This window comes from Ascaphus truei, unplaced genomic scaffold (assembly GCF_040206685.1).
Source record: "Ascaphus truei isolate aAscTru1 unplaced genomic scaffold, aAscTru1.hap1 HAP1_SCAFFOLD_453, whole genome shotgun sequence".
Classification (NCBI taxonomy): Eukaryota; Metazoa; Chordata; class Amphibia; order Anura; family Ascaphidae; genus Ascaphus; species Ascaphus truei.
In genome coordinates, this window is record NW_027456784.1 from 269,255 (window position 1) to 287,764 (window position 18,510).

Sequence of the window (18,510 nt, forward strand, 5' to 3'; positions counted from 1 at the left end):
CGGGTCAGTCTCTCACATCGGGTCTGAGGAATTTTGGCCCATTTGTCCTTGCAGAACTGCTTCAGCTCAGTGACATATGAGGGCTTCCTTGCATGGACAGCTCGCTTCAGGTCCGGCCACAGCATCTCCATGGGGTTTAGGTCCGGACTGTGACTAGGCCGGTCTAACCCGCGGAATTTCCTCTCCTGCCGCCGTTCTTGTGTAGATCTGCTTGTATGTTTAGGATCATTGTCTTGCTGCATGACCCACTTTCTCTTCAGCTCACGGACAGATGGCCTGACATTTTCCTCTAGAATCTTCTGATACAATGCAGAATCCATGGTTGTGTCAATGATGGCAAACCGTCCAGGTGCAGAGGCAGCAAAGCAGCCCCAAACCCTCACACTCTCACCCCCATGCTTGACGGTTGGGATGAGATTCTTTTGTTCGAACGCAGTTTTGGTTTTCGCCAAACATAACGTTTCTCATTGATGCCAAAAGGTCCTACCTTTGACTCCTCTGTCCAGAGAACATTGTTCCAGAAGTCTTGTGGATCATCTATGTGCTCTTTGGCGAACTTCAGACGGTAGCAATGTTCGGTTTAGAGAGCAGTGGTTTCCTCCTGACTATCCTTCCATGAACACCGTTCCTGTTCAGTGTTTTTCTGATAGCTGAGCCATGAACACTCACATTAGTCGGGGCGAGAGTGGCCGGCAGATCCTTGGATCTTACTCTGGGGATCTCTGTGACTTCCTGGTTGATTTGCCAGTTTGTTGGAGAGATTTTGGTAGGTCGACCGCTCCTGGGCAGAGGACTGTGGTCTTGAACTTTCTCCATTTGTAAACTATCTGTTTGACCGTGGACTGGTGGAGCACCAAATCCTTAGAAATTATTTTGTAACCCTTTCTAGACCGACGAGCATCAATAGCTGCTTGTCTGAGGTCCTCAGACATTTAGTTTGATCATGGCATGACGAGTTTCCACACACCTGTCTGGTGAAGACAAAACTCACAAAGTTTCTGATCTTTATATAGGGTGGGGCCTCCCAAACTCACACCTGAAGATCTACCTAATTATTTAAACACCTGATTCTAATTATCCACTTTAATTTAGCTGCTAAAAACAGGGGTTCATTTACTTTTGCACGTACCCCGACTCTTAATTACTCAGCGTTTATCTAATTCATACATCATTTTGTTTCAAAAGACATGGAATTGGTTAGTATTAAGGTTATCATGAAAAAACGTTCCATAATTATCATTGGCGTTCACACCTTTTTCTCGTGTATGTATGTATCTATGTATGTATGTATGTATGTATGTATGTATGCATGCGTGCAGAGCCGGCGCAACCACTAGGCGACTTAGGCAGCCACCTAGGGCGTCACATTTTGGGGGGCAGCGGGAATGGAGGAGGAAGACGGATGATGGGTGGTGGGCACGGAGGAGGGTGGCGGCAGAGGCGGTCAGCAGCAGAGACGGTCAGCAGCAGAGACGGGTGGTGGTGGAAGAGAAAGACAAGATGACCACAGGCGAGGAGGACATAGGTCGGCGGTAGAGACTGGCGATGGTGGAAGAGGAAGACGCAGGACAGAAGAGGAGGAGGATGGCTGGGGAGTAGCGCTCCCCATCCGTCTGACCCGGAAGTCTTCACTGACTGACGGTGTCTGCCACAGCGCAAGCCCCTCCCAACCCATCCATCTCCTCTGCCACCCTGCTCCGCTCCTGTGTCTTCCTCTTCCACCACCGCCCGTCTGTCTGTCTGTCTGTACCGCCGACCTCCATCCTCCTCTCCAGTGGTCCTCCATCTGCCTCTACCACCGACTGCCTCTACCACCGACTGCCTCTACTGCCATCCTGCTCCATGCCCACTGTCCACTCTACTACCACCACTTTGGCCGGCCCGTGTCTTCTGCAGACCACAGAAAGACAAATTCAGCAAGTGGTCACAAAGTTTATTACCTTCTCTTATATATTTACAACCAATGACTACTCCTATAACCACCTGAAAAACTGCGACGAGTCCAGCACCTTTGAATGTGGGTGCCATATTTGTTGGTGTTTTTCCGTATTTCTATTTATTTAGTCAAATACAACATGACATAAAAAATTACAACAACAAGAGAAACAATTTTCAATGTGCAGACGAGGAAGGCACAGGGTACAGCGTCTCGTTATTTTATCATTGTAACGAAAGAAGAAAGTGCACGGAAAGGACAAATAACAGAGGGGAATAACAGAAGGAGAAAGGCGGGGAGGGAGAGGAGGAACGGGAGGCGAGGAACGGAAGGGAGAGGGGGGAGGGGGAGAAGGAACGGGAGGCGAGAAACGGGAGGGAGAGGAGGAAGGGGAGGGAGAGGAGAAACGGGAGGGAGAGGAGAAACGGGAGAGGAGGAAGGGGAGGGAGAGGAACGGGATGGGAGAAACAGGAGAGAGGGGAGGAATGGGAGAGGAGGGAAGGGAGGAACGGGAGAGGAGGAACGGGAGAGAGGGGAGGAATGGGAGAGGGAGGGGAGGAACGGGACGGAGAGGAGCCTGTGGAGGCTTTTTGTCATGTCTCTTAATTGTTGCAGTGAAATGTACAATGTATTAATGATCTTCCACCTGAGAATGACACCACCTGGAGTGTCCTCACTCTGTCCCGTCTTACTAGCTTTCTCTCCGTGTGTCCTCCTCTCTGTCCCTGTGTGTTCTGTCCCGTCTTCCGTCCTCTCTGTCCCGGTGTGTTCTGTCCCGTCTTCCGTCCTCTCTGTCCCGTCTTCCTTCCTCTCTGTCCCTGTGTGTTCTGCTCTGTCCCGTCTTACTTCCTCTCTGTCCCTGTGTCCTCCTCTCTATCCCGTCTTCCTTCCTCTCTGTCCCTGTGTCTCTTCTCCATCCCGTCTTCCTTCCTCTCTGTCCGTGTCCTCCTCTCTATCCCGTCTTCCTTCCTCTCTGTCCCTGTGTCTCTTCTCCATCCCGTCTTCCTTCCTCTCTGTCCCTGTGTCCTCCTCTCTATCCCGTCTTCCTTCCTCTCTGTCCCTGTGTCCTCCTCTGTCCCGTCTTCCTTCTCTGTCCCTGTGTCCTCCTCTCTATCCCGTCTTCCTTCCTCTCTGTCCCTGTGTCCTCCTCTCTATCCCGTTTTCCTTCCTCTCTGTCCGTGTTCTCCTCTCTGTCTCCGTCTTAATTCCTCTCTGTCCCTGTGTCTCTTCTCCATCCCGTCTTTCTTCCTCTCTGTCCGTGTCCTCCTCTCTATCCCGTCTTCCTTCCTCTCTGTCCCTGTGTCCTCCTCTCTATCCCGTCTACCTTCCTCTCTGTCCCTGTGTCCTCCTCTCTATCCCGTCTTCCTTCCTCTCTGTCCCTGTGTCCTCCTCTCTATCCCGTCTTCCTTCCTCTCTGTCCGTGTCCTCCTCTCTATCCCGTCTTCCTTCCTCTCTGTCCCTGTGTCCTCCTCTCTATCCCGTCTTCCTTCCTCTCTGTCCGTGTTCTCCTCTCTGTCTCCGTCTTAATTCCTCTCTGTCCCTGTGTCTCTTCTCCATCCCATCTTCCTTCCTCTCTGTCCCTGTGTCCTCCTCTCTATCCCGTCTTCCTTCCTCTCTGTCCCTGTGTCCTCCTCTCTATCCCGTCTTCCTTCCTCTCTGTCCCTGTGTCCTCCTCTCTATCCCGTCTTCCTTCCTCTCTGTCCCTGTGTCCTCCTCTCTATCCCGTCTTCCTTCCTCTCTGTCCCTGTGTCCTCCTCAGTCCCGTCTTCCTTCCTCTCTGTCCCTGTGTCCTCCTCTCTATCCCGTCTTCCTTCCTCTCTGTCCCTGTGTCCTCCTCTCTATCCCGTCTTCCTTCCTCTCTGTCCCTGTGTGTTCTGTCCCATCTTCCGTCCTCTCTGTCCCGGTGTGTTCTGTCCCGTCTTCCGTCCTCTCTGTCCCGTCTTCCTTCCTCTCTGTCCCTGTGTGTTCTGCTCTGTCCCGTCTTACTTCCTCTCTGTCCCTGTGTCCTCCTCTCTATCCCGTCTTCCTTCCTCTCTGTCCCTGTGTCTCTTCTCCATCCCGTCTTCCTTCCTCTCTGTCCGTGTCCTCCTCTCTATCCCGTCTTCCTTCCTCTCTGTCCCTGTGTCTCTTCTCCATCCCGTCTACCTTCCTCTCTGTCCCTGTGTCCTCCTCTCTATCCCGTCTTCCTTCCTCTCTGTCCCTGTGTCCTCCTCTGTCCCGTCTTCCTTCTCTGTCCCTGTGTCCTCCTCTCTATCCCGTCTTCCTTCCTCTCTGTCCCTGTGTCCTCCTCTCTATCCCGTTTTCCTTCCTCTCTGTCCGTGTTCTCCTCTCTGTCTCCGTCTTAATTCCTCTCTGTCCCTGTGTCTCTTCTCCATCCCGTCTTTCTTCCTCTCTGTCCCTGTGTCCTCTCTATCCCGTCTTCCTTCCTCTCTGTCCCTGTGTCCTCCTCTCTATCCCGTCTACCTTCCTCTCTGTCCCTGTGTCCTCCTCTCTATCCCGTCTTCCTTCCTCTCTGTCCCTGTGTCCTCCTCTCTATCCCGTCTTCCTTCCTCTCTGTCCCTGTGTCCTCCTCTCTATCCCGTCTTCCTTCCTCTCTGTCCCTGTGTCCTCCTCTCTATCCCGTCTTCCTTCCTCTCTGTCCGTGTTCTCCTCTCTGTCTCCGTCTTAATTCCTCTCTGTCCCTGTGTCTCTTCTCCATCCCATCTTCCTTCCTCTCTGTCCCTGTGTCCTCCTCTCTATCCCGTCTTCCTTCCTCTCTGTCCCTGTGTCCTCCTCTCTATCCCGTCTTCCTTCCTCTCTGTCCCTGTGTCCTCCTCTCTATCCCGTCTTCCTTCCTCTCTGTCCCTGTGTCCTCCTCTCTATCCCGTCTTCCTTCCTCTCTGTCCCTGTGTCCTCCTCAGTCCCGTCTTCCTTCCTCTCTGTCCCTGTGTCCTCCTCTCTATCCCGTCTTCCTTCCTCTCTGTCCCTGTGTCCTCCTCTCTATCCCGTCTTCCTTCCTCTCTGTCCCTGTGTCCTCCTCAGTCCCGTCTTCCTTCCTCTCTGTCCCTGTGTCCTCCTCAGTCCTGTCTTCCTTCCTCTCTGTCCCTGTGTCCTCCTCAGTCCCGTCTTCCTTCCTCTCTGTCCCTGTCCTCCTCTCTATCCCGTCTTCCTTCCTCTCTGTCCGTGTCCTCCTCTCTATCCCGTCTTCCTTCCTCTCTGTCCCTGTGTCCTCCTCGCTATCCCGTCTTCCTTTCTCTCTGTCCGTGTTCTCCTCTCTGTCTCCGTCTTAATTCCTCTCTGTCCCTGTGTCCTCCTCTCTATCCCGTCTTCCTTTCTCTCTGTCCGTGTTCTCCTCTCTGTCTCCGTCTTAATTCCTCTCTGTCCCTGTGTCTCTTCTCCATCCCGTCTTTCTTCCTCTCTGTCCCTGTCTCCTCCTCAGTCCCGTCTTCCTACCTCTCTGTCCCTGTGTCCTCCTCTCTGTCCGTGTCCTCCTCTCTATCTCCATCTTACTTCCTCTCTGTCCCTGTGTCCTCCTCTCTATCCCGTCTTCCTTCCTCTCTGTCCGTGTCCTCCTCAGTCCCGTCTTCCTACCTCTCTGTCCCTGTGTCCTCCTCTCTATCTCCATCTTACTTCCTCTCTGTCCCTATGTCTCCTCCCCTGTACCCTGTCTTACTTCCCCCTTTCCCCGTGTGTCCTCCTCTCTGTCCCCGTGTTTGTATGTATATCTTTATTTATTTAGCGCCAAAAGTGTACTCAGCGCGTCACAAAGAATACAGCACAGGGAATTATAATACAATAAGCACAGCAAAATCAGACAATAGGAAAGGAAATCCCTGCCCCGAAGAGCTTACAATCTAAGAGGTTTGATGGGGAACTTACAGAGACAGCAGGTTAGGGAGTAAGTGCTGCAGATGGCAGTGCTTGGTCACAATGGGGGGTAGGAGTGACTGAGTGTGGGACAGTAGCCATGAGTGCAGGGTGTTGGGATGCTTGATTTGTGGGGGGAATTTTAAGGTTAGTCAGTATTAAATCAGATAGGTTAACACAATTAGCAGGGGAAGAGATGGCAGGGAGGCGTGGGTGAGAGCAGGTGTGTATATGGCTGGGTCCACGATTAGGAGAGAGATCCCCAGCAGCAGGAAGGAGTAGATAAAAGGGTGTGAATAGACGATTTGTGGGGGTGCACTTTATTGGAGGGGATAAAGAAGTTGTTGGGAGAGAGGTGTATAAATAAGGGTGCCGTGTATGGGCACAGGCATAGGTGGAGGGGAGGAGAGATGAAGAAATGTGGATAGGAGGGGAGTGGGGAAGTGCGAGAGAACAGAAAGGCTCACAAAGGAGTGAGGAAACAGCAAACAGAAACAGGGAGGGAATAGTGAGATGCAGGAGGAGAGGGCATAGTGAGATGCAGGAGGGAGGGCATAGTGAGATGCAGGAGGAGAGGGCATAGTGAGATGCAGGAGGAGAGGGCATAGTGAGATGCAGGAGGAGAGGGCATAGTGAGATGCAGGAGGAGAGGGCATAGTGAGATGCAGGAGGAGAGGGCATAGTGAGATGCAGGAGGAGAGGGCATAGTGAGATGCAGGAGGAGAGGGCATAGTGAGATGCAGGAGGGAGGGCATAGTGAGATGCAGGAGGGAGGGCATAGTGAGATGCAGGAGGGAGGGCATAGTGAGATGCAGGAGGAGAGATGTCCCAGGTATTGGGGGACAGGAAGAGCACAAATGATCACAACATTTAGTTCTCACAGTTGTTGTTGAAGTGCAGAGCCCAGACCTTCCTGCATTGTTCCCCTCCAATTCCTACTCCAGTATTAACTCCGCAGACACTTTACACTCTTTTTCTAATTGTACTGGCATGAACTTTAACATTTAACATGCTAACTGAGGCCTGTAAAGTCTGAGATGTAACTCTTGCTTTTTTTTTTGCAATTTCTCTGAGCAGTGCACGGTCTGACCTTGGGGTGAATTTGCTGGGACGTCCACTCCTGGGAAGATCGGCAACTGTCTTGAATGTTTTCCACTTTTGAATAATCTTTCTCACTGTAGAATGATGGACTTTAAATTGTTTGGAAATGGCCTTATAACCCTCCCCGGATTGATGGGCAGCAACAATTGCTTCTCTAAGATCATTGCTGATGTCTTTCCTCCTTGGCATTGTGTTAACACACACCTGAATGCTCCAGACCAGCAAACTGCTAAAACTTCGGCTTTTATAGAGGTGGACACACTTGCTGATTATCAATTAATCAAGGGCATTTGATTAGCAGCACCTGTCTGCTACTTAGCATCTTAATTCCTATGGAAGCAGTAAGGGGGTACTTAGTTTTTCACACATGGCTTCTCCATTTTGGCTTTATTTGTGTTAAATAAATCATGACATGGTGTAATATGTCATGTGTTGCTGTTCATCTGAGGTTGTAGTTACCTAATTTTAAGACCTGCTAAGGGACAGATGACTGTTATTATGTCCCGATGTGTAAAACCATGGAATTCAAAGAGGGTGTACTTTCTTTTTCCCACCACTGTATATGTATATATGTACATATATATATACACACACAGACACATACAGAGGGAGAGAGAAGAGAAAGTAGAGAGATAGGGAGATGGTAGAGGAACACTTGGTGAACGTAATCTCTTCCCCTCTGAATCCTTCCTTTAAACATATCACTAATAAAACACACCGTTATAATCTTCAAACATTGCCCCGTCTCCCCCCCCATACATCTACACGTCTCTCCCCCACCCATACATGTCTCTCCCCCCCCATACATCTACACGTCTCTCCCCCACCCATACATGTCTCTCCCCCCCCCATACATCTAAATGTCTCTCCCCCACCCATACATGTCTCTCCCCCCCATACATCTACACGTCTCTCCCCCACCCATACATGTCTCTCCCCCCCCCATACATCTACACGTCTCTCCCCCACCCATACATGTCTCTCCCCCCCAATACATCTACACGTCTCTTCCCCCACCCATACATGTCTCTCCCCCTATACATCTATATGTCTCTCGCCCACCCATACATGTCTCTCCCCCCCCATACATCTACACGTCTCTCCCCCACCCATACATGTCTCTCCCCCTATACATCTATATGTCTCTCGCCCACCCATACATGTCTCTCCCCCCCATACATCTACACGTCTCTCCCCCACCCATACATGTCTCTCCCCCCCATACATGTCTCTCCCCCCCCATACATTTACATGTCTCTCGCCCACCCATACATGTCTCTCCCCCCCCATACATCTACACGTCTCTCCCCCACCCATACATGTCTCTCCCCCCCCATACTTCTACATGTCTCTCCCCCACCCATACATGTCTCTCCCCCACCCATACATGTCTCTCCCCCCCCCATACATCTACACGTCTCTCCCCCCCATACATCTACACGTCTCTCCCCCACCCATACACGTCTCTCCCCCACCCATACATGTCTCTCCCCCCCCATACATGTCTCTCCCCCCCCATACATCTACACGTCTCTCCCCCACCCATACATGTCTCTCCCCCCCATACATCTACACGTCTCTCCCCCACCCATACATGTCTCTCCCCCCCATACATCTACACGTCTCTCCCCCACCCATACATGTCTCTCCCCCCCATACATCTACACGTCTCTCCCCCACCCATACATGTCTCTCCCCCCATACATCTACACGTCTCTCCCCCACCCATACATGTCTCTCCCCCCCCATACATCTACACGTCTCTCCCCCACCCATACATGTCTCTCCCCCACCATACATCTACACGTCTCTCCCCCACCCATACAGGTCTCTCCCCCCCCATACATCTACACGTCTCTCCCCCACCCATACATGTCTCTCCCCCCCATACATCTAAACGTCTCTCCCCCACCCATACATGTCTCTCCCCCCCATACATCTACACGTCTCTCCCCCACCTAACATGTCTCTCGCCCCCCATACATCTACATGTCTCTCCCCCACCTATATATGTCTCTCCCCCACCCATACATCTACACGTCTCTCCCCCCCATACATCTATACATGTCTCTCGCCCACCCATACATGTCTCGCCCCCCCCATACATCTATACATGTCTCTCGCCCACCCATACATGTCTCTCCCCCCCATACATATATACATGCCTCTCCCCCACCCAAACATGTCTCTCCCCCACTCATACACGTCTCTCTCCCCCCATACATCTATACATGCCTCCCCTCATACACATCTCTCCCCTCTCTATAAAAATCTTTCCCTCCCCCTTGCTTCCCTACATCAGTAACCCTCCTCCCCCCTGTCTCCCTGAGCTCTCTCCAGCCCTGCAGTAATTTAATAAAGTGCTCTGCAGAGGAGTCCAGGAGAGGATTTATGTCCAGGTCTGCAATGCGAGACCAGCATGCACTGCGGCGCCACACAGGACCAGCATGCACTGCGGCGCCACACAGGACCAGCATGCACTGCGGCGCCACACAGGACCAGCATGCACTGCGGCGCCACACAGGACCAGCATGCACTGCGGCGCCACACAGGACCAGCATGCACTGCGGCGCCACACAGGACCAGCATGCACTGCGACGCCACACAGGACCAGCATGCACTGCGATGCCACACAGGACCAGCATGCACTGCGGCGCCACACAGGACCAGCATGCACTGCGGCGCCACACAGGACCAGCATGCACTGCGGCGCCATAACAGGACCAGCATGCACTGCGGCGCCACACAGGACCAGCATGCACTGTGGCGCAACACAGGACCAGCATGCACTGCGGCGCCACACAGGACCAGCATGCACTGCGGTGCCACACAGGACCAGCATGCACTGCGGCGCCACACAGGACCAGCATGCACTGCGGTGCCACACAGGACCAGCATGCACTGTGGCGCAACACAGGACCAGCATGCACTGCGGCGCCACACAGGACCAGCATGCACTGCGGCGCCACACAGGACCAGCATGCACTGCGACGCCACACAGGACCAGCATGCACTGCGATGCCACACAGGACCAGCATGCACTGCGGCGCCACACAGGACCAGCATGCACTGCGGCGCCACACAGGACCAGCATGCACTGCGGCGCCATAACAGGACCAGCATGCACTGCGGCGCCACACAGGACCAGCATGCACTGTGGCGCAACACAGGACCAGCATGCACTGCGGCGCCACACAGGACCAGCATGCACTGCGGTGCCACACAGGACCAGCATGCACTGCGGCGCCACACAGGACCAGCATGCACTGCGGTGCCACACAGGACCAGCATGCACTGTGGCGCAACACACGTTATGATCCATGAGGTTAACGTGTACCCCCAAGGCCAATTATACACAAAAACAACGTCCCGACTACATCTCATCATCACAGGCTTAACGCCATCGTATTGTAGCATAAAGTCAGGTTATGTTCCAATAACGTGTCATTAAGTACGTGTTACCCCAATCCAGACCCAGAAATAGGTGTGATATAACTAACATAGCGTAATTTCCCTCTCCTAACTGTGGGGTTACTCCCACCCACACCCCGAAGTAGGAGAGGGAAATAACGCTATGTTAGTTATATCATACCTAACTGTGGGGTTACTCCCATCCAGACCCCGAAATAGGAGAGGGAAATAACGCTATGTTAGTTATATCACACCTAACTGTGGGGTTACTCCCATCCAGACCCCGAAATAGGAGAGGGAAATAACGCTATGTTAGTTATATCATACCTAACTGTGGGGTTACTCCCATCCAGACCCCGAAATAGGAGAGGGAAATAACGCTATGTTAGTTATATCACACCTAACTGTGGGGTTACTCCCATCCAGACCCCGAAATAGGAGAGGGAAATAACGCTATGTTAGTTATATCATACCTAACTGTGGGGTTACTCCCATCCAGACCCTGAAATAGGAGAGGGAAATAACGCTATGTTAGTTATATCATACCTAACTGTGGGGTTACTCCCATCCAGACCCCGAAATAGGAGAGGGAAATAACGCTATGTTAGTTATATCACACCTAACTGTGGGGTTACTCCCACCCACACCCCGAAGTAGGAGAGGGAAATAACGCTATGTTAGTTATATCATACCTAACTGTGGGGTTACTCCCATCCAGACCCCGAAATAGGAGAGGGAAATAACGCTATGTTAGTTATATCACACCTAACTGTGGGGTTACTCCCATCCAGACCCCGAAATAGGAGAGGGAAATAACGCTATGTTAGTTATATCATACCTAACTGTGGGGTTACTCCCATCCAGACCCCGAAATAGGAGAGGGAAATAACGCTATGTTAGTTATATCACACCTAACTGTGGGGTTACTCCCATCCAGACCCCGAAATAGGAGAGGGAAATAACGCTATGTTAGTTATATCATACCTAACTGTGGGGTTACTCCCATCCAGACCCTGAAATAGGAGAGGGAAATAACGCTATGTTAGTTATATCATACCTAACTGTGGGGTTACTCCCACCCAGACCCCGAAATAGGAGAGGGAAATAACGCTATGTTAGTTATATCATACCTAACTGTGGGGTTACTCCCATCTACACCCCGAAATAGGAGAGGGAAATAATGCTATGTTAGTTATATCATACCTAACTGTGGGGTTACTCCCATCCAGACCCCGAAATAGGAGAGGGAAATAACGCTATGTTAGTTATATCACACCTAACTGTGGGGTTACTCCCATCCAGACCCAGAAATAGGTATGATATAACTAACATAGCGTTATTTCCCTCTCCTAACTGTGGGGTTACTCCCATCCACACCCCGAAGTAGGAGAGGGAAATAACGCTATGTTAGTTATATCATACCTAACTGTGGGGTTACTCCCATCCAGACCCCGAAATAGGAGAGGGAAATAACGCTAAGTTAGTTATATCATACCTAACTGTGGGGTTACTCCCACCCAGACCCCGAAATAGGAGAGGGAAATAACGCTATGTTAGTTATATCATACCTAACTGTGGGGTTACTCCGATCCAGACCCCGAAATAGGAGAGGGAAAGTAACGCTATGTTAGTTATATCATACCTAACTGTGGGGTTACTCCCATCCAGACCCCGAAATAGGAGAGGGAAATAACGCTATGTTAGTTATATCATACCTAACTGTGGGGTTACTCCCACCCAGACCCCGAAATAGGAGAGGGAAATAACGCTATGTTAGTTATATCATACCTAACTGTGGGGTTACTCCGATCCAGACCCCGAAATAGGAGAGGGAAAGTAACGCTATGTTAGTTATATCATACCTAACTGTGGGGTTACTCCCATCCAGACCCCGAAATAGGAGAGGGAAATAACGCTATGTTAGTTATATCATACCTAACTGTGGGGTTACTCCCATCCAGACCCCGAAAAAAGAGAGGGAAATAACGCTATGTTAGTTATATCATACCTAACTGTGGGGTTACTCCCATCCAGACCCCGAAGTAGGAGAGGGAAATAACGCTATGTTAGTTATATCATACCTAACTGTGGGGTTACTCTCATACAGACCCCGAAATAGGAGAGGAGAGGGAAATAACGCTATGTTAGTTATATCATACCTAACTGTGGGGTTACTCCCATACAGACCCCGAAATAGGAGAGGAGAGGGAAATAACGCTATGTTAGTTATATCATACCTAACTGTGGGGATACTCCCACCCAGACCCCGAAATAGGAGAGGGAAATAACGCTATGTTAGTTATATCATACCTAACTGTGGGGTTACTCCCACCCAGACCCCGAAATAGGAGAGGGAAATAACGCTATGTTAGTTATATCATACCTAACTGTGGGGTTACTCCCACCCAGACCCCGAAATAGGAGAGGGAAATAACGCTATGTTAGTTATATCATACCTAACTGTGGGGTTACTCTCACCCAGATCCCGAAATAGGAGAGGGAAATAACGCTATGTTAGTTATATCATACCTAACTGTGGGGTTACTCTCATCCAGACCCCGAAATAGGAGAGGAAATAACGCTATGTTAGTTATATCATACCTAACTGTGGGGTTACTCCCATCCAGACCCCGAAATAGGAGAGGGAAATAACGCTATGTTAGTTATATCATACCTAACTGTGGGGTTACTCCCATCCACACCCCGAAATAGGAGAGGGAAATAACGCTATGTTAGTTATATCACACCTAACTGTGGGGTTACTCCCATCCACACCCCGAAATAGGAGAGGGAAATAACGCTATGTTAGTTATATCACACCTAACTGTGGGGTTACTCCCATCCAGACCCCGAAATAGGAGAGGGAAATTACGCTATGTTAGTTATATCACACCTAACTGTGGGGTTACTCCCATCCACACCCCGAAATAGGAGAGGGAAATAACGCTATGTTAGTTATATCATACCTAACTGTGGGGTTACTCCCATCCACACCCCGAAATAGGAGAGGGAAATAACGCTATGTTAGTTATATCATACCTAACTGTGGGGTTACTCCCACCCAGACCCCGAAATATGAGAGGGAAATAACGCTATGTTAGTTATATCATACCTAACTGTGGGGTTACTCCTATCCACACCCCGAAATAGGAGAGGGAAATAACGCTATGTTAGTTATATCATACCTAACTGTGGGGTTACTCCCATCCAGACCCCGAAATAGGAGAGGGAAATAACGCTATGTTAGTTATATCATACCTAACTGTGGGGTTACTCCCATCCAGACCCCGAAATAGGAGAGGGAAATAACGCTATGTTAGTTATATCATACCTAACTGTGGGGTTACTCCCATCCAGACCCAGAAATAGGTATGATATAACTAACATAGCGTTATTTCCCTCTCCTAACTGTGGGGTTACTCCCATCCACACCCCGAAGTAGGAGAGGGAAATAACGCTATGTTAGTTATATCATACCTAACTGTGGGGTTACTCCCATCCAGACCCCGAAATAGGAGAGGGAAATAACGCTAAGTTAGTTATATCATACCTAACTGTGGGGTTACTCCCACCCAGACCCCGAAATAGGAGAGGGAAATAACGCTATGTTAGTTATATCATACCTAACTGTGGGGTTACTCCGATCCAGACCCCGAAATAGGAGAGGGAAAGTAACGCTATGTTAGTTATATCATACCTAACTGTGGGGTTACTCCCATCCAGACCCCGAAATAGGAGAGGGAAATAACGCTATGTTAGTTATATCATACCTAACTGTGGGGTTACTCCCATCCAGACCCCGAAATAGGAGAGGGAAATAACGCTATGTTAGTTATATCATACCTAACTGTGGGGTTACTCCCATCCAGACCCCGAAGTAGGAGAGGGAAATAACGCTATGTTAGTTATATCATACCTAACTGTGGGGTTACTCCCATACAGACCCCGAAATAGGAGAGGAGAGGGAAATAACGCTATGTTAGTTATATCATACCTAACTGTGGGGTTACTCCCATACAGACCCCGAAATAGGAGAGGAGAGGGAAATAACGCTATGTTAGTTATATCATACCTAACTGTGGGGATACTCCCACCCAGACCCCGAAATAGGAGAGGGAAATAACGCTATGTTAGTTATATCATACCTAACTGTGGGGTTACTCCCACCCAGACCCCGAAATAGGAGAGGGAAATAACGCTATGTTAGTTATATCATACCTAACTGTGGGGTTACTCCCACCCAGACCCCGAAATAGGAGAGGGAAATAACGCTATGTTAGTTATATCATACCTAACTGTGGGGTTACTCTCACCCAGATCCCGAAATAGGAGAGGGAAATAACGCTATGTTAGTTATATCATACCTAACTGTGGGGTTACTCTCATCCAGACCCCGAAATAGGAGAGGAAATAACGCTATGTTAGTTATATCATACCTAACTGTGGGGTTACTCCCATCCAGACCCCGAAATAGGAGAGGGAAATAACGCTATGTTAGTTATATCATACCTAACTGTGGGGTTACTCCCATCCACACCCCGAAATAGGAGAGGGAAATAACGCTATGTTAGTTATATCACACCTAACTGTGGGGTTACTCCCATCCACACCCCGAAATAGGAGAGGGAAATAACGCTATGTTAGTTATATCACACCTAACTGTGGGGTTACTCCCATCCAGACCCCGAAATAGGAGAGGGAAATTACGCTATGTTAGTTATATCACACCTAACTGTGGGGTTACTCCCATCCACACCCCGAAATAGGAGAGGGAAATAACGCTATGTTAGTTATATCATACCTAACTGTGGGGTTACTCCCATCCACACCCCGAAATAGGAGAGGGAAATAACGCTATGTTAGTTATATCATACCTAACTGTGGGGTTACTCCCACCCAGACCCCGAAATATGAGAGGGAAATAACGCTATGTTAGTTATATCATACCTAACTGTGGGGTTACTCCTATCCACACCCCGAAATAGGAGAGGGAAATAACGCTATGTTAGTTATATCATACCTAACTGTGGGGTTACTCCCATCCAGACCCCGAAATAGGAGAGGGAGATAACGCTATGTTAGTTATATCATACCTAACTGTGGGGTTACTCCCATCCACACCCCGGAATAGGAGAGGGAAATCACGCTATGTTAGTTATATCATACCTAACTGTGGGGTTACTCCCATCCAGACCCCGAAATAGGAGAGGGAAATAACGCTATGTTAGTTATATCACACCTAACTGTGGGGTTACTCCCACCCAGACCCCGAAATAGGAGAGGGAAATAACGCTATGTTAGTTATATCATACCTAACTGTGGGGTTACTCCCACCCTGACCCCGGAATAGGAGAGGGAAATAACGCTGTTAGTTATATCATACCTAACTGTGGGGTTACTCCCATCCAGACCCCGAAATAGGAGAGGGAAATAACGCTATGTTAGTTATATCATACCTAACTGTGGGGTTACTCCCATCCAGACCCCGAAATAGGAGAAGGAAATAACGCTATGTTAGTTATATCATACCTAACTGTGGGGTTACTCCCGTCCAGATCCCGAAATAGGAGAGGGAAATAACGCTCTGTTAGTTATATCATACCTAACTGTGGGGTTACTCCCATCCAGACCCCGAAATAGGAGAGGGAAATAACGCTATGTTAGTTATATCATACCTAACTGTGGGGTTACTCCCATCCAGACCCCGAAATAGGAGAGGGAAATAACGCTATGTTAGTTATATCATACCTAACTGTGGGGTTACTCCCACCCAGACCCCGAAATAGGAGAGGGAAATAACGCTATGTTAGTTATATCACACCTAACTGTGGGGTTACTCCCACCCAGACCCCGAAATAGGAGAGGGAAATAACGCTATGTTAGTTATATCATACCTAACTGTGGGGTTACTCCCACCCAGATCCCGAAATAGGAGAGGGAAATAACGCTATGTTAGTTATATCATACCTAACTGTGGGGTTACTCCCACCCAGACCCCGAAATAGGAGAGGGAAATAACGCTATGTTAGTTATATCATACCTAACTGTGGGGTTACTCCCACCCAGATCCCGAAATAGGAGAGGGAAATAACGCTATGTTAGTTATATCATACCTAACTGTGGGGTTACTCTCATCCAGACCCCGAAATAGGAGAGGAAATAACGCTATGTTAGTTATATCATACCTAACTGTGGGGTTACTCCCATCCAGACCCCGAAATAGGAGAGGGAAATAACGCTATGTTAGTTATATCATACCTAACTGTGGGGTTACTCCCATCCACACCCCGAAATAGGAGAGGGAAATAACGCTATGTTAGTTATATCACACCTAACTGTGGGGTTACTCCCATCCACACCCCGAAATAGGAGAGGGAAATAACGCTATGTTAGTTATATCACACCTAACTGTGGGGTTACTCCCATCCAGACCCCGAAATAGGAGAGGGAAATTACGCTATGTTAGTTATATCACACCTAACTGTGGGGTTACTCCCATCCAGACCCCGAAATAGGAGAGGGAAATAACGCTATGTTAGTTATATCATACCTAACTGTGGGGTTACTCCCATCCACACCCCGAAATAGGAGAGGGAAATAACGCTATGTTAGTTATATCATACCTAACTGTGGGGTTACTCCCACCCAGACCCCGAAATATGAGAGGGAAATAACGCTATGTTAGTTATATCATACCTAACTGTGGGGTTACTCCTATCCACACCCCGAAATAGGAGAGGGAAATAACGCTATGTTAGTTATATCATACCTAACTGTGGGGTTACTTCCATCCAGACCCCGAAATAGGAGAGGGTGATAACGCTATGTTAGTTATATCACACCTAACTGTGGGGTTACTCCCACCCTGACCCCGGAATAGGAGAGGGAAATAACGCTGTTAGTTATATCATACCTAACTGTGGGGTTACTCCCATCCAGACCCCGAAATAGGAGAGGGAAATAACGCTATGTTAGTTATATCATACCTAACTGTGGGGTTACTCCCACCCAGACCCCGGAATAGGAGAGGGAAATAACGCTATGTTAGTTATATCATACCTAACTGTGGGGTTACTCCCATCTAGACCCCGAAATAGGAGAGGGAAATAACGCTATGTTAGTTATATCATACCTAACTGTGGGGTTACTCCCACCCAGACCCCGAAATAGGAGAGGGAAATAACGCTATGTTAGTTATATCATACCTAACTGTGGGGTTACTCCCATCCAGACGCCGAAATAGGAGAGGGAAATAACGCTATGTTAGTTATATCATACCTAACTGTGGGGTTACTCCCATCCACACCCCGGAATAGGAGAGGGAAATAACGCTATGTTAGTTATATCATACCTAACTGTGGGGTTACTCCCGTCCAGATCCCGAAATAGGAGAGGGAAATAACGCTCTGTTAGTTATATCATACCTAACTGTGGGGTTACTCTCATCCAGACCCCGAAATAGGAGAGGAAATAACGCTATGTTAGTTATATCACACCTAACTGTGGGGTTACTCCCACCCTGACCCCGGAATAGGAGAGGGAAATAACGCTGTTAGTTATATCATACCTAACTGTGGGGTTACTCCCATCCAGACCCCGAAATAGGAGAGGGAAATAACGCTATGTTAGTTATATCATACCTAACTGTGGGGTTACTCCCACCCAGACCCCGGAATAGGAGAGGGAAATAACGCTATGTTAGTTATATCATACCTAACTGTGGGGTTACTCCCATCTAGACCCCGAAATAGGAGAGGGAAATAACGCTATGTTAGTTATATCATACCTAACTGTGGGGTTACTCCCACCCAGACCCCGAAATAGGAGAGGGAAATAACGCTATGTTAGTTATATCATACCTAACTGTGGGGTTACTCCCATCCAGACGCCGAAATAGGAGAGGGAAATAACGCTATGTTAGTTATATCATACCTAACTGTGGGGTTACTCCCATCCACACCCCGGAATAGGAGAGGGAAATAACGCTATGTTAGTTATATCATACCTAACTGTGGGGTTACTCCCATCCAGACCCCGAAGTAGGAGAGGGAAATAACGCTATGTTAGTTATATCATACCTAACTGTGGGGTTACTCTCATACAGACCCCGAAATAGGAGAGGAGAGGGAAATAACGCTATGTTAGTTATATCATACCTAACTGTGGGGTTACTCCCATACAGACCCCGAAATAGGAGAGGAAAGGAAACTAACGCA

General features: G+C 49.0%; 1 protein-coding gene across 2 annotated transcripts in view; it reads right to left on the bottom strand.

The window, feature by feature from the left end:
• The window catches only part of ACHE (acetylcholinesterase (Yt blood group)), an 82,389-nt gene that overhangs the window by 53,569 nt on the left and 10,310 nt on the right, over positions 1-18,510 (bottom strand). The window contains exon 1 of one of the 2 annotated variants that reach the window (XM_075584124.1): positions 10,768-10,804. The exons of the other annotated variant lie outside the window; for it this stretch is intronic. Coding sequence (XP_075440239.1) covers positions 10,768-10,789 — 22 coding nt within the window. The 5' untranslated portion in view covers positions 10,790-10,804. Of the gene's footprint in view, positions 1-10,767; positions 10,805-18,510 lie in introns of those variants that run through there. 2 annotated transcript variants of the gene reach the window in all.